This window comes from Oppia nitens, unplaced genomic scaffold (genome assembly GCF_028296485.1).
Source record: "Oppia nitens isolate AA-2021 unplaced genomic scaffold, nextdenovo-longstitch-racon4-pilon3 scaffold15_pilon_pilon_pilon, whole genome shotgun sequence".
NCBI lineage: Eukaryota > Metazoa > Arthropoda > Arachnida > Sarcoptiformes > Oppiidae > Oppia > Oppia nitens.
The window spans coordinates 314,564-335,040 of record NW_026533194.1 but is presented as its reverse complement, the minus strand read 5'-3'; the positions used below and the strand labels follow the sequence as shown (position 1 = coordinate 335,040).

At 29.1% G+C, this 20,477-nt stretch overlaps 4 protein-coding genes and 1 pseudogene across 5 annotated transcripts; 2 read left to right on the top strand and 3 right to left on the bottom strand.

Moving 5' to 3' along the window:
• Window positions 1–518: 518 nt before the first annotated feature.
• On the top strand, window positions 519–2,835 carry LOC128964254 (kanadaptin-like). Its single transcript, XM_054310835.1, has 3 exons — window positions 519–1,059; window positions 1,141–1,718; window positions 1,815–2,835. The coding sequence occupies exons 1-3, from the start codon at window positions 639–641 to the stop codon at window positions 2,763–2,765; spliced, it is 1,950 nt and encodes a 649-aa protein (XP_054166810.1). The 5' UTR covers window positions 519–638; the 3' UTR covers window positions 2,766–2,835.
• Window positions 2,836–3,046: 211 nt separating this feature from the next.
• LOC128964354 (beta-hexosaminidase subunit alpha-like) lies at window positions 3,047–4,898 on the bottom strand (annotated as a pseudogene).
• Window positions 4,899–5,856: 958 nt separating this feature from the next.
• On the bottom strand, window positions 5,857–7,884 carry LOC128964364 (beta-hexosaminidase subunit alpha-like). Its single transcript, XM_054310957.1, has 3 exons — window positions 7,787–7,884; window positions 6,193–7,598; window positions 5,857–6,088 (listed from the first exon to the last, which is right to left on the bottom strand). Exons 1-3 carry the CDS (start codon window positions 7,832–7,834, stop codon window positions 5,920–5,922), a joined length of 1,623 nt encoding a protein of 540 aa, XP_054166932.1. The 5' UTR covers window positions 7,835–7,884; the 3' UTR covers window positions 5,857–5,919.
• A 4,596-nt stretch (window positions 7,885–12,480) lies between these two features.
• LOC128964982 (ubiquitin carboxyl-terminal hydrolase 19-like) lies at window positions 12,481–16,870 on the top strand. Of its 2 annotated transcripts, XM_054311637.1 has the most exons (11): window positions 12,481–13,576; window positions 13,684–13,859; window positions 13,953–14,185; window positions 14,249–14,365; window positions 14,473–14,894; window positions 15,000–15,206; window positions 15,298–15,456; window positions 15,539–15,666; window positions 15,758–16,267; window positions 16,331–16,638; window positions 16,700–16,870. In XM_054311637.1, exons 1-11 carry the CDS (start codon window positions 12,833–12,835, stop codon window positions 16,798–16,800), a joined length of 3,105 nt encoding a protein of 1,034 aa, XP_054167612.1. In that variant the 5' UTR covers window positions 12,481–12,832; the 3' UTR covers window positions 16,801–16,870. The 2 variants fall into 2 exon arrangements, with proteins under 2 accessions (XP_054167612.1, XP_054167611.1); XM_054311636.1 differs by having other exon boundaries at window positions 13,953–14,365.
• A 954-nt stretch (window positions 16,871–17,824) lies between these two features.
• Window positions 17,825–20,229, bottom strand: LOC128964521 (pancreatic triacylglycerol lipase-like). Its single transcript, XM_054311141.1, has 7 exons — window positions 20,013–20,229; window positions 19,531–19,894; window positions 19,348–19,449; window positions 19,151–19,210; window positions 18,722–19,032; window positions 18,314–18,621; window positions 17,825–18,212 (listed from the first exon to the last, which is right to left on the bottom strand). Exons 1-7 carry the CDS (start codon window positions 20,223–20,225, stop codon window positions 17,825–17,827), a joined length of 1,746 nt encoding a protein of 581 aa, XP_054167116.1. The 5' UTR covers window positions 20,226–20,229.
• Between the last annotated feature and the right edge of the window lie 248 nt (window positions 20,230–20,477).

The following is a 20,477-nucleotide window of genomic DNA, read 5'->3' as shown; positions in this document are numbered from 1 at the left end:
AAATTTTAGACCAATTTACAATATACATTATATAAACATGTTAATTATGGTAAAAATGTTAAAACTTACAATATTTAAAAAAATCAAATTATTTAATATTGATTGTATTGCTTAAAGCCAATGGTTGTTAAAAATTATTTTTTATATATTAAAAAAAATAAAATATTATTAAAACAATAAAAACCAATAATTTCATGGATTTAATATAGTTTATTAATAATTTTTTTTATATAGAAAAAAAAAACAATTTACTTACAATTTATTAAAATTTTTAAAAAAATTAATAAATTAGTAGAAAATTTCAATCGTTTTTTTATTCAATATTTTAAGTGAAAATTTTCATATCACTAATAAAATGTATTTTTATCCTAACAGATGTCATGTATCAGATATAGAGTACAGTATTTAACTGTTTATTGTTGAATAGTATTCAATGATTTTTCTATAGAAAAACAGTCAACAAAAGTCAACAAAAACAGTACATTATATATAAAGTTTAAATGTTTGATAATATTTACAGCAAAATATTATTTACGATTATTTAATGAAATTTTATTTCAAAACAATTTTTTTTTGATTCAATAGTTTTTTGTTTTGTTTGTTTGAATTGATTGAGTATTTTATTAATTTTGACCGAAATGTCCGACAATCCGATGGCCAACGACGACAGTATCGGTGTTTTTAAAGTTCCCACAATTATCGCGGCCACCGATAATAACAATAAACACATAAATGCTGATCAAAATGCTGGCCAATCGTCGGCAAATGTGAAGTCGGCGGTTAACGACGACAACAGTTTGCAAGACACGAATACYGTCGGTTCGTCCACACCTAAGACAGTATTGCCCGAACCGATGACCCGTTTGACGCCAGCCGATGGCCACTATTTTTTGGATCAAATGAAAAACGGTGTTATTGTTGAGCACAAAGCGGTCGCAAAGTCGCGGCTTGTGTTTGGCCGAGCCGTCGACTGTGACATTGTTTTAGCCCATCCGTCGGTCTCCAGATATCATGCCGTACTGTTGTGGTCACCGATCAGCGATGATGACTACGAATCGGGTATTTATTTGGATATTCAAGTGACAAATAATTTGTTAAATCAATCAATTAATCAATTGATTCACAATTTAATTTTTTTAGGCAAAAACTGTGAATCATTTTGGTATTTAGTGGACTGCGGGTCAACACACGGCACAACCAATAATAAGGCACCGGTACTGACCGGCAAACTGATTAAACTGGTGCCCAATAATAATGTCTTCAAATTGGGTGCTTCCACACGACTGTTTACATTGGGATCAACTCGCGATTGCAATGACGATGACGACAATGACGACAGTGATCTCATTGAAGCAGATATTGATGATGACAGCAACGATGGCAAAAATGTTGTCAAAAAAGAGGAATCTAAAGACACGGGATGTATGTGGGGTATGAGCGACGACGCAGAAACTAAAGGCGACGTTACGGCTGATAGTAAGGCATTGCAGTCAGTTATCGCTGCCATGAAGTCAACGACCGGCGATAAAGATGGACAACAAACTACTAACTCTAACGCTTATATTGCAAACCCTTACAAATGTATACAACAATGGTTTGAGAGGGAAGGCTATGATGTAGAGTACAAATGTGACCAAATTCACAATAAATTTCGCTGTACTATTGAATTGCCTATCGATGGCCAATGGATTCCCGTTGAGGGACAGCTAATGACTAAAGTAATTATATCTATATTTTAATTATTTTTTTATTATTTACAGATTAACTGTATATATATATATACCGTATTTTAAATTTTATATTTAATGTACCAGAAAAAGGAATCAATGAGCGATGTATGTCTGAAAGCGTGTCAACTACTGGACAAAGCAGAGCTACTGTTCCCGTGGCAGCAACAGGAGGCTCACCAACAGAGACGCAAACAGCTCGAAGAAGATAAAGACGATGATTGTGATATGATTGACGAAACCATAAAGATATCTCACAAGAAGCTCAAGAAGCAACACTACAGCAGTGATTGCGATAATAATAATGTCGATAATTATGAAACGCTTAACAAAAAGTGGTCCGATATTAATGAAGAGTTGCGACAATTGAGAGTCAAAATGGCTACCATTGGGGCCAAAGCCAGTGATATTCAGGAATTGAAAAAAGAGTCGGACGATTCACTTGACAACTATATGGCGATTATTGGTCGCCAAAGATACGGACTAACAATGAGTGATAAAATTGAAAAGTCAAAGATCCGAATGAAGATCAATGTCTTGGAGAAAGAACAGCAAAAATTAGAAAAATTGATTAAATTAGCCAAACCTTTGTTAGTAGAGTTGCAGCCGGTTTCCAGTAGTACTGCAACATCATTGACGAAACCGATGACAATGGTTACCAGTGATGACAACACTGGAGATATTATAACTATTGATGAGAAAGCTAAGAATTCAAGTRAACCAAATAGTCATAAAGTAGAGGTAAATAATGAAACAAAACCAATGACAACACAGGAAACAAAAGAGGAAGAAATTAAACGAAAAGCCGACAAAATTATTAGTGAAATGAAAAGTATAGCAAAACCTAAATCTATGTCTAAAGATAAACAGCGATTAAAAGCCCAGAGTATTGTCGAAGCAATTGAAAAAGAGAAACGATTAGAGAAGACTAAACCGACGGCGAAGACTGGTTTTGATGAAGATTTTGTTGATTGGATGCCACCTATGGGTCAATCGGGTGACGGAAAGACATCGCTTAACGATAAGTTTGGTTATTAATGACTTCACAAAAAGTTCACCAAATTTTAATATTATGTATTATAAAAATTTTAATATTTTTCATTTTTCTGTGACTCATTTCATGTTTATTAAAGTAAATGTAAAATGTATATACGGTATTAGTATATATACTTTATTTTATTTTACCAAATTTACATTATCATAGTTGTATATGGTAATGATTTAATTTAAAACAATTAAATTAGAAATCAATAAAACTTTAATACAAATTGTGATTGTGGACAAAAAAAATAATTTCATTATTAATTTTGATATTAATTTTATAGTAAATAATCGCATCGACAATAACCGGCTCCTTCATTAGGATGTACTCTAAGTCCTCTCTCAATCATACGACAGTTTTGTTGATGAAAACGATCGGCAGCTGCCGATGAATACTTCAGACTTATTGGACTCCATAAGCGCTCGGCTACGGCCGATGCTCGTGGCCTGTCAAACGGTTAACCGATTGGAGAAAAAAAATAATATTAATAATAAAATTTATAATAGGGTTAACATAAAGATATCTACTGATACCAGGATCTGCTGATAATATTTGCTCCGTTAACATATTGGCCCCAAACGGCTGCTTCGCCGCCGATAACCAGCGCTTTTTGTTTATCCGTACCGTTAAAGCTGTGCGGTTCGCACTCGTAGTACTTTTGCCAATCGGAACCAAACGATATGAGACTCAGGTACCAACACGACGATAGTATAGCTCGATAGCCTTTAGAGGTGACATTGAAGAGCTCTGGACGCCAATACTTTTCGTGTTCGTCACCCCACGAGCCGATCCATACGTGAACAACAGTATCAGACTTCAGTTCAACACCATTGTTGAACACTTCCTCCCAAACGGTGTAACTTTTGTTTAACTTTTTCATGATATCCAACACTCGTAATATATAATAATCTTCAAGTTTGGCATAAGACTTGATTTTTGTTTTCTCCATAAATTGTTGAATGTTTGGGTTGACTCCCAACACGTAAAGTCCACTTCATCGCCGCCCAAATGAAAGTATTGGTCGGGAAAGGTTTGGGTCACTTCAGCGAACAGTTTCTCAATAAATTCGTATACCTTTTCATTGGATGGATCTATTGGTCCGTAATTACCATTTTTCGTGCCATTTGTATAGCATTCGGTGAGTAACTCTTTATGGCTCATAGCCCATGACAATGTATGTCCGGGTGTGTCAAACTCAACGACCACACGTATGCCTCGCTGTCGGGCGTATTCATTRACATTGTGGATGTCTTGTTGAGTGTAGACATGAGTTTTTGGATTAAAAGCTCCCTTAAGATAGAGATCCGGGAAAACTTTGCTCACATAGGGAAACGACTCGTCATCGATCATATGCCAGTGAAACACATTGAGCTTATTGTAGGCCATGGCGTCCAGATTAGCGTACAACTTGTCTACCGAAATGTAATGTCTGGCCGTGTCAAGTAAAATGCCTCGATATGCAAAACGCGGAAAATCACTGATTTGTGTCTCGTTGACCACAAACTGATTTGGACCGATATTGGCGACCAATTGCGAGAAAGTTTCCAACCCTCGTATAGCACCCCAAATGACCGATGCCTTGATGTAGGCCTCACGGGTCGTGGCATTGATGACCAACGTATAGTTTTCGTTCATATCCAAGTGCGGCCACTGTTCACAGGAACCGATTTCTACCGTAACGCCTGTCAGATCGCCACTATAGTTGACATCATTGTCCACTGAAAACAGTGTGTCGTAAAAGTTTTGTTCACCATTTCTGTCAATTTTGTCACAGTTCTGTATAAATGTGACATTTTTGGTGCGATCGATGGCCGCCGACAAGAGGTCACATTTTTTCGGCGACTTTTCGGTAAATGTAAACTTTTTGGAGTCTATTTGCAGATAGTTTTTTGTTGCCTTAACTGATTGTGGATGTGGCCATACCTGTGCTATAGTCACCTGTGTTTTTTTAAATAAAAAGTGCATTTTTAATTAAATATATTTATATTTAAGATATAAATTTATTACATATTTCTTATTATGAATATTAAAATTAAATAAACTTAGAATTAAATATTTACAAAAATAATTATACCTGAATAAGTGTCAAATAATATGTTAAATATAAAATTTTGATTATCATCATAAAATTTTTTAACTCTTATAATGTTATATATGTAAATAAAAAGATTTTACAAAATATTAATAATAAGTTAATTTAATTTATTTATTTAACACTTATAAGTAAATTGTTTTTTACTTATATTRCTTAAATTGTTTTTTTATTATAATATACATAATTTTTATTTATTAATCCTTGACAATATTCATTTTAAAAATTATAGTTTAGAAGTCCATAACAAAAATTCTTAAACTTTTATATATTATAATATTAATTATTTAGTAAATATTAATATTAATAATTATTTCAAAAAATTTTATTATTTAATTATTTTTTTATTTAACTTTTTTCAAGATTTATTTGTTAATTGGACTGTTAATTCAATTTTTGAATATAATTGGGATAATCTGGATAATTTGGTCACAATAGTTTAGAAATGATAAACTAGACAATTACGATAGAAATATGTCTAATCAATGGATTATTGGTTTTTTTAGATTATCAAAAAAAGAAGATTATATAAATCAAATTTTTTTCCGCAGATAATTAACTAATATCACTAATAATAAGTGTATTTGATTTAATTATTATAATAAATAAAATCGATAATAAAAGTTAATAACAACTGATATCAACCGTAATTAAAAGATTAAATGGTATTTATAATACTGTATAAAATATATCTTATAAATATAATATTTAATAATTAGTAAGCAAAAAAATGTCAATCAAAAATATCATCCAACAAAATTTATTTTAAGGTTACATAAATAATTAATTTAAAAAAAATAGTTGTTATAGGATAAAAAATAATTTAATCTATGATTTTATATAATATTATCATAAATTATTGACAAAACAACTTTTAAAATTATTTTGTACTGCAATTCAGAGTGTGAATCAATACACACAATATAGTAACATATTTAGTGATTGTGATTAAAGTAATTACAATATAACTGTAATTAGAAATTAAAAATCTTATAGAAATAAATTATATATATATTTTTAAAAATTTTATTTGATTAATGTTTATTTTGAGAAATATTTCAAAGTGCATAATCGCATCGACAATAACCGGGTCCCTCATTAGGCTCGACGGACAGTCCTCTCTCCATCATTCGGCAGTTTTGCTGATGAAAACGTTCGGCAGCTTCTGATGGCATAATAAAACTCTTTGGACTCCATAGACGCTCGGCTGCGGCCGATGCCCGAGGCCTGGAAATAGAGGTTATTAAATAACAAAAATAAATTAGTATAACATATTATGGTAACAATCAAATAGGAAAGTTAGTCGTAATAATAATTAAATCTATAGTTACCAGGTTCTGCTAATAAAATTGCCGGCGTTTATATACTCTGCCCAAACTGCCGGTTCGCCGCCGATAACCAACGATTTTTGTTTGTCCGTTCCGTTAAAGCTGTGCGGTTCGCACTGGTAATACTTTTGCCAATCGGGACCGTAACTGATAAGATCCAAATACCAACACGAAGATAGTATAGCTCGATAGCCCTTTGAGGTGACATTTTGGAGCTCTGGGCGCCAATACTTTTCTTTTTCCGTACCCCACGAGCCGATCCATACGTGAACAACAGTATCCTCTTTTAGGTCGACACCATTGTTGAACACTTCCTCCCAAACGATATAACTTTTTTTCAGTTTTTTCATAATATCAACCACTCGTTGCATATAATAATCTTCGAGTTTCGAATAGGATTTGATTTTCTTATCGGCCATAAATCGTTTGATGTTTGGGTTAGACTCCCAACACGTAAAGTCCACTTCATCGCCGCCCAAATGAAAGTATTGGTCGGGGAATGTATGGGTCACTTCAGCAAACAGTTTCTCAATAAACTCGTATACCTTTTCATTGGATGGATCTATTGGTCCGTATTTGCCGTTTTTCGTACCATTTGTATAGCATTCGGTGAGCAAATCTTTTTGACTTTTACCCCAAGACTGTGTGTGTCCGGGTGTGTCAAACTCGACAACTACTCGTATGCCTCGCTGTCGGGCGTATTCGATAATATTGTGGATGTCTTGTTGACTATAGATATGAGTAACTGGATTATAGGCTCCTTTACGGTGCAAATCGGGGAARACATCGCTGACATACGGAAAGGATTGGTCGTCGACGATATGCCAGTGAAACACATTTAGTTTATTGTAGGCCATGGCGTCCAGATTAGAGTACAGTAGATCTAGCGGTAGGTAATGTCTGGCCGTATCTACCATAAGACCACGATAGGCAAAACGAGGGAAATCAACAATTTGTGTTTCATTTATGACAAACTGATTCGGACCGACATTGGCGATCAACTGTGAGAAAGTTTCCAACCCTCGTATGGCACCCCAAATAACCGGTGCCTTAATGTAGGCCTCACCGGTCGTGGCATTGATGACTAGCGTATAGTTTTCATTCATTCCCAAATGCGGTAACTGTTCACAGGAACCGATTTCTACCGTAATGCCAGACAGACCGCCATTATAATTGACCTCATTGTCCAGCGATCGCAATGTGTTGTAAAAGTTTTGTTGTCCGCCTCTACGAGTATTACCGCAGTTCTGTATAAATGTTACATTTTTGGTCCGAGTTATGGCCGCCGACAAGAGGACACATTTTTCCGGCGACTTTTCGGTAAATGTAAACTGTTTGGAGTCTATTTGCAGATAGTTTTTTGTTGCCTTAACTGATTGTGGATGTGGCCATACCTGTGCTGTCGACTCCTGTATGTGTAACGAAAATGAAAAAATATATTTATAATTGAAATTTTATATAACAACTAATATTTTAATATCAATTTTTATATTTAAAAAAAAATTATTAACAATTATTTTTTATTTATAGTGATTGATTTGTTAAATTATATTTTATAGATAAATYAGCAAAAATATATTTGCAAAAATAATTTTACCTGGACAAATATTACACAAAATAATAAATATACAAATTTAAATATCATTTTAAATAGATTTTATTTTTGTTGTTGATATGACAAACCATATATGTATATTATATAGCAGTTTTTTTTAATTATAACTTATATATAAATGATATATAAATTATTTTATATAATAGTCTATATGTGTAATTGTTTAACTTTTACTATATATTAGTATCAGTTAATTACACAGCTTTCAAAACGTATCTGAATATTATCTGAAAAGTTTGAACTAAATTAAAGATAAATAAAAGGAAAATAACATAATAGTTAACTACTATTATTCATATATATATCGCGTTATTATTGATGTTATTATATATTATTGGAAATACAGGGTTAGAACTGCGATAAACTAGACAATTAGCAACAGGTAATCAACAAAACTATTTGTTTTTATTATAAAATCACAAATGAGACTATTATTTTGAACAAAATACAGTATATGATATAACTATAGCTAAAATGATATAAGTTATGTGATTTAACAAATAACAAGTTGTCTACAATTTATTTTTCAAGCGAAAGTCCAAATCTCTCAAMAAAAAACACACACACACACACACACACACATACATATATATATATATATATATATATATATATATATATAYATACACACTCACTCAAGATATTATTAGTTCAATACCTTTAGTGATATTATCTAATGTCTTAAAAAATAATGTTATAGTAATAGTATTAAATAATTAACATGGATTTAAATTTTTTCTATGATAAACCAGGTAAAACAGGTTTCGGTTCCCACAAATAAAAATTTTATTTACTTAAATGTTATTTTTTTCAAAAATAAAATGTCCAGTGTCTAATTAGTATTTTATTTATCTTAATTTTACTTTCGTTTAAATGTTGTATATTTTAAAGTCACAAGTTTGGTTACTGAATTTTGTTTTAGTTAGTTATTTATTTTTATTTTAAATTTATGCAAATATTTTTATAACTATCAATTTTTTATACCACTTGCTTAATAGTTATTTTTTTGTTGTAAAAATTTGTAAAAAAAAGTGCTACAATTAATTAGAAATTATATTTTAAGTAATATTTTAGTTTAATTAGTAAATATTAATTAATTCTAAAAACTTGTTATTAAATTTTCCATTTTTTTAAAGATAAATAAATGCATGATTAACTAATATAGATTAATAATCCAACTATTTTTCATTATAATCAGTTTTTTTAAAAAACAAAACAATTATAAATAAAATTCAGGTAATACTTATGTAGGAAATATCATAATATGTACTTAACTTATCATAAGTAGTGTAATAGTAGGTAGAGTTTGTAATAGTGGCACTTGTAGTCGTTGTCGGGTCCAAAGTTTTATCACTATTATCATTAGGCGTTTGTAGGACTGGTACCTTTGGATAAGTTGTTTTTGATAATTTATTATCACTATTACTATCACTATTATCATCAGTGGTTACAACAATTTGATTCATACAAACGGAATTATTTAAATAATAAATAATTGTTATCATTATTGTTAACATCAATATCACAGTTATTAAAAATATAGTCATCAATGGATGCGACGATGAATTTAAATAACTATTACTTAATTTCGTATATTTACTCATTTTGTTAATTTTGTTTTTTTTRAAAAAAAGACAATTTATTATTTGTAAAAAAATGTGAAAACAATTATTTTATTAAAAAACACAATTAATTATCATTAATAATAATAATAGTAATAATACTTGCAATATAATTATAATTAAAATATATTTTTATAATAGATTAATAACATTATATGTTTGATCACAAAAAATGACTATATTGTTGAAATGACTTTTGAATTTACATATTATGTAAATATAAAAATAAATTTTAAGTTTTATTTTATTATTTTGTAAACATTTAGTAAACCATTACAGAAAAAATTTATATAAACGTAATATTTATTTTTGCATAAATAATTCAATAAAAAAAATTGTTAGTAATGTACAGTATATATAATATATTATATATGATACAGTATAAAAAAAATTATATATATATACAGCACGAAATTAAATATGAGATCAAATTTTTATGTGTGAGGAAAGTTCCTCAATATAATCCCTTCAATTTTTTTTCGAAAAATATTTAATTTTCCTTCCCTTGATCGTTAGAAATATGAGATATATTTTTTTATTATTATAGTAAAGTAGCAGGTTAAGCAAATTTTGGAAATTAATATTTTAATTGATATAATTTAATATATAATATAATTTAATATATATTAAATTTTAGATCAATCGGATCAATAATTTTATAGTTATTAAATAAAMTAAATTTTGATTATAATGGGAGGTATACAAGAAAAATCAAACTTTGCCCCCAMAAAACACCCGTCCCTGGGATCAATTGTTATCAAATTTTTTTCGTGACATTATAATTATCAAAAGATGTTCTTAAGGATCTGCTCCTCAAACATAATCTTAAAATTATCAATAATTAAATTATATATATTGAGGCGGTCGGGAAGGTTAAAATCTATAAAAATTATGTAACGACACATGACAAATTAATTGACACAAAAATTACTTTACAATATGTGACTTAACTGTACTCTATCGATAATAACTATAAAAAATATTAAATATTGCTTTTATTAATTATTGTTTTAATAAAAATGATTTTTAATAATTTAATATGGCTCAACTTGAATTGCTGCAATTGAAAACTAATTTAAAAATAATTATAACATTAAATTATTAAAAATCATTTTTATTAAAACAATAATTAATATTTTTATAGTTATTATCGATAGAGTACAGTTAAGTCACATATTGTAAACTAATTTTTGTGTCAATTAATTTGTCATGTGATGTTACATAATTTTTATAAATTTAACAAAAAAAAACATTTAATTATTAACATTTTAAAAATTAATACTAAAAATTAAATTAAACTTAATTATACTATTTATCAATAATACTCAAAATACAGTTTAATATAATATTTGTTTTTTCAAATATCATAATAGAATGTGTTGTTTAGGTTGTTTCAGTAGGTTATAACTTATAACACAAGGAAATTAATTCCCTATGAATTTCCAGAGAATATAATATAACGTTTGGAGAATAAAACGAGGGAAGGAAATTTGATCGATCCCTAAACAATAATATACAGTAATACATATAATAATTGAAGGACAAACATCCAGGCATTGTATATAACTGTGTCTCTATAATATATATAATACCGGTACATAAGCGTATAAATTAATATCGATATATACAGTACAATGGTTGGTAACATTAAATTTATTAATATATATATATATATATTAATAACTGCATACTATTGATGACCATTAAAATATTCATGGTCAAATTAGAAATTAATTTTATTACTATCAATACTATGTACAGTAGTTTAATTCATTAAATTAAATATTTTTTTTTTAAAGAAATCAATTATTTTTTTCTACTATTCATTATCATATAAAATAAGTAATTTTTTATAAGTTTAAAAATAGTTATTTATTTATATTTATTTTTTGTTATCAAAAAAAATAATTAGTAAACAAACAAATATCATTGAACTAATTACTAGAGTATAGATTAAAAGTTACTTAATTTAAAAAAATAGTTACTAAATTACCATAATATTAAAATATGTATTTTTTTWAAAAAAAGTTAACAACTTTTTTTCACATATATAAAAATGTGACTACAAATTGTACAAGTTAAATTAACTATATATATTTAAAAATAGTTATAAACAGTTTATATTATTAAAAATTAATTAAATAGTTTTTTTCTAAAGTTAAGTAACTTTTAATATATATTTACAGATTTCGTGTTACAAGATATCATTGAATTTATAAATACAGTATAAATAATATCAAATAACAGTACTGTCAAACAAATCAGTTTTATTTTATTTATTTTTTTTTATGCAAAAGAAATAACATAAACACAAATCACTGTTTTTCTATTGAATTTTGTTTTGTTGATAAATAAATACTTTTTTTAGCAACCTTTACAAAAAAAAATTACTTTAGTTTTTAATTGTCAAATAACTTTCTAAAATTATATACATATTTGTTACACAACTAATATTTCTAAAGTAGTTTAAATTTTATTATCATCAAAAAATAAATAAATATTAATTTATTTATAGATAACATTGCCCTAGTAACAAAAAAAATATTAATTTTATTTATTTTAAAATGAAATATTTGAATGATAATGATAAAACAATATTATTAGTAATATAAATTTTTACGTTAATAATTATAGTAAATTAATATTAATAATTTAATTTAAAAACATTAATAAACGTTATTTATTAATATAGTTAAATATATATATATATATATATATATATAATAACTTTTATATATAATAATTTAATATTAGAGAGAAAAATTATCAATATAAATTTTCTTTTTACAAAAAAAAATCATACCCTAATAGCAACTGGACGTTTCTAAATACATTTTGATTGTAATTATTGTATTAATATAAGCAGTTTAACATTTGTGCAACTCTCATTGGTCTATGAATTTACAGTACAATATTAAATTAATACATTTACAGTACAGTATAATGCAATGCACTGAATAATACACTGTATTTGAGTGCACATACAGTAAACTGTATAACATATATACACATTGAGAGAGAGAGAGAGAAAACACTATTAATAACAATAAACACAACATTAAAGCCAATGTGTTGTGTATTGTATTGCTGTTTATATTTTACATACATTTAGTATTAATAATATATTAAATGACTCAACAATTATAAACAATACATACAATAATAGGGATTAATAATTAACGATTAAAAAATCAATTTTCAAAAATCAATAATAATATTAACAGTCATTCAGTTTCATAGCATCCGTTAAGTCCGCGATATATCGTTGACCTCTTTTTTCTCGTGTGAGTACCGATCGGTCAGTCGACTGACTGACTAACTGACTGACTGACTGTCCATATCGTAAGTGTTTGTGTGTTGTTTGAGTGGCCAAAGATTGCCATATAATCGGCGCAACAGTTGTGAGATGAACAACAGTGACGATAAAAAGACCGCAAAAATAACATCATTGACCGCAGCCAACAATGACCGCAAATCGCGTACCAGCGGTCCGATGACTAAACTCAAGCAAAAGACAAAGAGTGGCGGAGAAAAGTATGCAACGATGTCATCGACGACAATAAAGACGACAACAATATCGATGGTCAGCGATGATGATGAAGAAGAGTCGTATGAGACGCGCGTCCAACGCAAGAATGTGACCAATAGTGGCAACAATTGCGTGAAAACTATTGCAAACAATGTCTGCTCGACGACAACTGCTCAGACGATTATCACTAACGGCGGACACAAGTTTGCCGATAATAATGTTGATAATAACGGTATTGTAAATGACCAACAAGTGGACGATCCGATGAACACCGACGACGACACTATTGACGAAGCCTTTGCCAATGGAAACGGTACTCATTTGTTGCCAACCATTACGAAGGTCGCCGACATCAACGACAATAATGATACCAATTCGATGTCAATGGATACGAACGGATGGCCATCGGAGGACAATATGACCGATAATGACCCGAACACTAATCTAATACTGAACGGTAGTACCGGAGATCAATTGACACCAATCGATGACAACAATTACGAAAATGAAGGCAAAGAAAATGAAGATAAAGTTATGGACGAAGAAGTTGAAGAACAAGAGGACAACAACAATAAGAATATTGTTGATGTGTCCACCAAAATACGTACCGACTTTACCGAGGTTAGTTTGTTTTTATTATTATATAAGATATATTAATACATGTTATTTATTTAATATTATTATTATTTTGTTTGTTTGTTTGTTTGTGATATTGATTGATAACACAGGTTGAGGATAAAATAGTTGTCTATCTTTACACTAAAGTACATAAGCGTAGAATTATTGACATTAAATACTTCAAAGATGTCCTCCAAGTCCGCTATAAGGGCCAAGAATTTGATCCGATGGACATTACTAACGACACCGATGACAATGTTGTTTACAAATGGCGCAAAACATTGCAGTAAATTATTTGTTGATTTTAAAAAAAAAATATATTCTTMTAATTTAGTAATGATTATGTAATTTAATTGATTTTWAAAAAATATTATATTAGTGGCCAAATAGAGCCCGAATTGTGTCATCATAAGGAGACAAAGGCTACAATTGAGATAACGGTAATCAAAAAGGACAAGAAATTCAAATGGAATGCATTGGAGCGTACGGTTAGTTTGCCGTTCGGTCAGTCAAACGTTAATCAATACCGACCGGTGTCGTCGTCATCGTCGTCCTCGTCGTCAAACAAGAACTATACGATTAACAAAGTGGACGACAATACTTCATCAACAGGTATGGAACTGGTATTAGCGCCCAATTTCAATGAATCAGTCACCTCCTCATTGTCATCACCAGTGATGCGCCCGAAACTGTTTGGTTTTACCGGACTCAAGAATTTTGGAAATACGTGTTTCATGAACTCAGTTGTTCAGTGCCTTTCAAATACCGATCCATTTAGGGATTATTTTACCTGTTAGTAGTACTCTGTTATAGACAGAGATTATTAATAACTAATGTTAAAACTAATGTCATATTTTTTATTTTATTTATTTAATAATAATTACCGATACTATAATCAGCTGGCGTTTACATCGATGATATTAATACAACAAACCCGTTGGGCTCTGGCGGTGTTCTATGCAAGACGTTTGCCGAAGTTATGCGACAACTATGGACCGGCACTGAGATGTCGATAGCGCCGTATCGACTCAAGGATCGTATGGGCGAAAAGTGCGCCACTTTTTCGACTTATATGCAACAGGACGCCCAAGAATTTTGCGCCTATTTATTGGATGTTCTGCACGAAGATCTTAATAAGCGACGCGAAAGGCCTAAAGTTCCTAAAGATGACGACAACAATGCCAACGAAGAGGATGAAGTCGACGATCAAATTCTGGCCGACGAGTCGTGGCACAGGTTTGGCCTAAGAAATGACTCTATAGTTACGCAACTATTCTATGGTCAATATAAGTCAAAGCTAGTCTGTCCTACCTGTTCAAAGGTTTGTTACACTTTTTCAGATAAACATAGATCCACATAAACAGATCCAAATAATATAAAACTTAATAAACCGTTTGTTGTATTTTTTYYAACAACAAAAAAACAGATTTCTGTAACCTTTGATCCGTTTGTCTATCTGTCGTTACCGTTGCCGAAACCGAAGGTCGAGTATGAGGTATACTTCTATCGTCGGGATTCCAATGGAATGGCCACTTCGAAACCCGTCAAATATACTATATTATTAGCCAAAGACTCGCTCGTCCAGACCCTGTTGGACGAGATCTCCCAATTTACAGGAGTTAAGCCATCATCGGTAAGCTGTTATGCAGACATATGCATATACATGTATATTATTTTTAATTGTGTTAATACAATGTAATGTATATTTTATTTTTAAACATCAGTTACGTTGTCTACAATCACATCCCGACGGATCACTAGAGAGATTCTTGCAGCCAATGTGGCCGCTTAAGAAACCGGAAACCGGTCGCACTTTGTTAGTGTTTGAGTTGATGGCGGCTACCGAACCCAATGAGAGTGTTTGCGAATTTTTTGTTGTACAGGTAGTTTAGTTTTTTTTAATACATTTTATTATTATTATTTATTTGTAACCAATTGTCTAATTATTGTTTTTACTATAATTAGCGCATTCAAATGCCATTGTCTAAACCCGACACTTGTAGCTACTGTGATAAGACAGACAGTTGGGGAGACAATGAAGACCTGGATCTTCAATGGTGCGAAAAGTGCTACCGAGTTGTCTACTGTTCAAAGTAATTGTCTATTTGTGCAAATAATTATTTTATTAACTATTATTATTATTATATTTAATTAAATTTTTTTWAATTATTTTTTTCTATACAGAGACTGTCAGACCAGTCATTGGGCAAAACATAGTGTATTCTGTGTGCCGAAGCCTCTAACCATTGCCCAGCCATTTGTGATAACGGTACCGAAATCACAGTTAACTTACCGTAATTTGGTGTCCATTATATATTCATACGCCCGCCATTCTGTCGAATTAAATGAACCGTTAAATTTAAACGAATTTCCGATACCATCGCCGTTCGAGCTCAGGGTCTATCGCGACTTAGCTAAAGGTGATAAAGAGGAGCTGATAGTACCCGCTTCTCATACCGATAACGACAATGCCTTTGACAATGTGTTGAACATTGAAAACTACTACTGGATAGCAATGGATTGGAAAAATTCGCCCAATTTTGGTGACAATTGGCTTCAAGTGAATCCATTAGCCGGAATCAACTGTATAGTAGATATGTCGCACCGGATACTGCATAATAACGAAGACATTAAACTCGAAGACTGTCTTGAGTTGCATACGAAACCAGAAGTTCTTACATCAGATAATCCATGGTTTGTTAGATTACCACTCTTTAAACAAAAAGTTTACTTCAATTGTATTTTTTGTATTGACAGGTATTGTCCGAAATGTAAAGAAGACAAACAGGCCATCAAACAGATAACACTGTGGCGTTTGCCTCAAATACTTATCATCCAACTAAAGAGATTCAGTTTTCGTAACATAATGTGGCGCGAAAAGCTTGACTCAATGGTCAGTTATCCGATTCGTGGACTAGATATGAGTAAATACTATGTCCGCACCGGTAACGTTGCCGATTGTAATCCGATTTACGATTTGTATGCTGTGATCAATCATTATGGCGGCCTATTTGGCGGTCATTACACGGCTGACTCACGAACCAGCAATGGACACATGAATTTAGGTTATTTTATAGAAATTTATTTTTTTTAATTACAATATAATTATTATTATTTGACTGATAGGTTGGCGCTCTTTTAATGACTCCCACGTCGAAGCCATCGATGAAAATTCATTAGTTACCCGAAATGCTTATATGCTTTTCTATAAGTTACGCGAAAATTGACTACAAATTTGTTTATTATTATTATTATTAAATTGTATTATTACCGTAAGTTTGTTATTGTATAATAACAAGTTCCGTTTAGATTATATTATTAATATCTATTATTATTAAATAATTAAATTTTGTTTATTAATACAATTTATTATAATATAAAAATATTGTTTTGTTATGACTTAAAAAAAATTAACAATTTGTTTATACATACTATACATACCGTTCATATGATAAACAGTATATACATTAATAAGAGAATATATTTTGAAAGATAGTCATTAAATTTATGTAAAATTGTGTTTTTCTTATTTCAAATTAAATAATTGCATTTTATATTTAATTTTGAATGTCTAAATAATTAAGCATTAATATTGTTTATAAAGAATATTGATTTTAAAAATAAATTAAATAGATTTCATTGTTTTATTTTTTAAAAAATTACAATACATTAAATTATTGTTATGTTAAATACAAGTTTTTTGAATTTGTGCTAAAAATTGCCATCAAATTTATTGTGTGTTTATTGTTTGTTATAATTTTGTGATTGATATACAAAATATATTTGCAATAATAACAAATAAATAATGAAAACATTTTTTGTTTGTTTGAATGATTGATTGAAATGCTCAAAATGTATTTTAAACATTAAACTTATTGTTAATTTTTTATTGCTAATAAATTATATATTACTAAAACTATAATTAGATAAAAATTGAATATTAAAATATATTACGGTAAGTATATTATTAATAGAAAATTCAAATATTTAATTTTAAAAGATATATTAGAAAATAATAAATTGATAATTAAAGAATTTTGTATATATATAAAAATAAATTGATTTCTTGAACAATAAATTAATTTAATTATTTAATAATAAAATGCAATTTATTATAATTTTCTATTTATTTATTTATTTTTTAATAACAATAATTATTTATTTAATTAATTAATATATACATATATATTTATAAATTATAAAACTAAAAATGTATTAGAAAACTCAATCCATAACTACTACTTAACTTCATTAATAAAACCAGTTTAGTATCAGATTTCGGGTTTGATTTGTTTTAGTTTGTATTAAGTGTTTGGTTTGAGTTATATTACTGGTTTGGGTTTTATTAAGACCTATGGTTTGGGTTTGATTAGGGCCTACAGTTTGGGTTTGATTAAGGCTTACGGTTTGGGTTTTATTAAAACCTATGGTTTGGGTTTGATTAGGGCCTACAGTTTGTGTTTGATTAAGGCTTACGATTTGGGTTTGATTTAGGCTTACGGTTTCGGTTTGATTAAGGCTTATGGTTTGGTTTTGATAAATGGTTTCATCATCTATTCGAAATAACAAGAAATCATTATTATTATTAATAGTCGTTTGATTGACAGGTTTAAATCGTGATGAATATTGGTCTCTAATTCTATAAATTATTAAAAAACAAATAAAACAAAATCAATAATTGAATATTTAATAATAAATTAAAATTAAAAAATATATATACAATTTAATTAAATTCAATACTTTTTATCGATATTACTCATGTAATTAACATAAATGGCATCAATTAGGACGACATCAGTAATATTAGGATTTTTTCTCGAAAATAGATTAACCCGATGTATAAAACCCACTATATTTTGTTTGATTGTATGAACGGTAACTTCATTGATCTGACCTAACGGTTCGGTATCCGTATATAAATAGGTAAAATTTTTGCCTCTACTATATCTGGTTAGAGCTCTATTATAGTCTATTTTTATAGACTTATCGCCAGTTAATTCAATTTTTGTCAAAAGAAAACCAACAGTTGATAGTTGTGATATTGATATCTAATAATAAATTGCAACAAAAAAACTTATTATTTTAGTTAAGTCATTGATATTTAGTTTTGATTTTCGGTTCTAATCTAATTTATTAGTAAAATAATACCACAATCTGATAGTGATATAAACAAAACGGCCGTTTATCGGAAGTCCTTATATAATAATCGTTTGATTTTTTATTTGAAATTTTAATCCAATTATCCGATTTGGACCAAAACTCGGGCATAAACTCCATAGGCATACACCAACTATTATCATCACCGCAATCGCCACAATTGCCATCAATAAAGTCTTTGTTACTGTTGCACAGGTAGCCAATCATTTGGCATTCATTGGTATCTTTATTGTCGTGCAAGTGACCAAATAATGGCAATATTGTAGCTCTCGAGTGATCGCAGACCACCTTTTTACGTATACCTAAGCTTATCATACAAATATTGTTTTAATTAGAAAACACGATTTTTTGTTGATTTTGTATATTTATATATAAATATATTTTGGTATAAATGAAAAAAAATAAAATAATGAATAATACTTTTCAATTCAAAAACAAATAAATTGCTAAATGATTTTCCACAACCAGGCTGTCCATTGCCTATAAGTATAACAGTATAAAAGTATATAAAGTTTAGATAATTCATATTTTTTAATATAAAAGTATTTAAAACAAAAAAAATATTATTCACACAATTTTTTTTGTTGAATTATTTTTTTWAAAACTAAAAAATTTACCAGCATTGGGCCAAAAATCTAAATGTCCCAATGAATTACCGTTACCCAAAAAACCAAAAAATTGTATGCTTTCAAATAGGTTTTCACCGATATAATTGTCAACTAATTAATAATAATAATAATAATAAAACAGTGTAGTTATAAATTAAAATTTCAAATAATATAATGTAATCCAGTATTTACCCGATTTTAATACACCGGCACTCGTATGTATAACTTTAACAAGTGTTGCGTCGTTTTTATTGAGACTATAAGTATAAAATCCGGGACCGGCCGGATCTAATGCAGTGATTTGTCCGATTTTTGTCTCATTAAAACGTTTGCCGGCAAAACCGCATACATGTGCACCAAGACTGTGGCCAATCAGATGAAAATCTTCTGGCGAGACATCAAAATAGCCGATCAATGTCCTGATAAATTCGGCTACCAGTGCGCCAACAATTTGCGTATTAAACGCAGAGTTGAAGTAGAGTTTTGATTTTGCCGCTTCACGCCAATCAACAATTATTACATTATAATTGTAGTTTAAAAAATAATCTTTCATATTCTAGTAAAAAAATTGTCACAAATAAGCATGGTAAATTTTTTTGATTAATAATATTATTGCATATTATTGTTATTACTTAAAAAAAAATTTTAAAAAATGTTAAACTAAACTCACTAACAGCCATCCAATCACTTCTAATATGGTCACCAATATAGCAATCTCTAAAACAATCGGTATAACCATGTATTATGAAAACAATTTTTTTGTCCGGAAAAAATTTTGCATCATATATCTCATTGTAAATTGAATCGTTTTTCCACGAAAATACCTGTCCATCAGTCGACTCATTTGTATATAAAATAAATGAAACATTTGCCGCAATTGGATTCATTGGGCAAATAGATAATAGTTTGTTAATCATAAATATGTTATTCAAATATAATAATGACTTGATTTCAGTTAAAAAATTGTTTGCCTGATCACCAAAACATCCAATAGTTTCAAAACAATCTTTTTTAAAACCTTTTTAAAAAATATATATAATTATAATATTAATTGTATATTAATTTAATTTAAATTTTTTGTGAATTAAATTTATTAATTTTATAGTGAACTTTTTATTTATTTACTTACAATTATAATC

Bases quoted from the DNA above. Each gene is read 5' to 3' on its own strand.
- LOC128964982 (XM_054311636.1), top strand. From the start codon at position 12,833: ATGAACAACAGTGACGATAAAAAGACCGCAAAAATAACATCATTGACC. The intron at 15,207-15,297 runs GTAAGCTGTTAT...TTTAAACATCAG, and splicing joins CAGGAGTTAAGCCATCATCG to TTACGTTGTCTACAATCACA. The intron at 15,457-15,538 runs GTAGTTTAGTTT...TACTATAATTAG, and splicing joins GCGAATTTTTTGTTGTACAG to CGCATTCAAATGCCATTGTC.
- LOC128964521 (XM_054311141.1), bottom strand. From the start codon at position 20,225: ATGAATCCAATTGCGGCAAATGTTTCATTTATTTTATATACAAATGAG. The intron at 19,450-19,530 runs GTAAATACTGGA...ATTATTAATTAG, and splicing joins TGCCGGTGTATTAAAATCGG to TTGACAATTATATCGGTGAA. The intron at 19,211-19,347 runs GTAAATTTTTTA...TTATACTTATAG, and splicing joins AGATTTTTGGCCCAATGCTG to GCAATGGACAGCCTGGTTGT.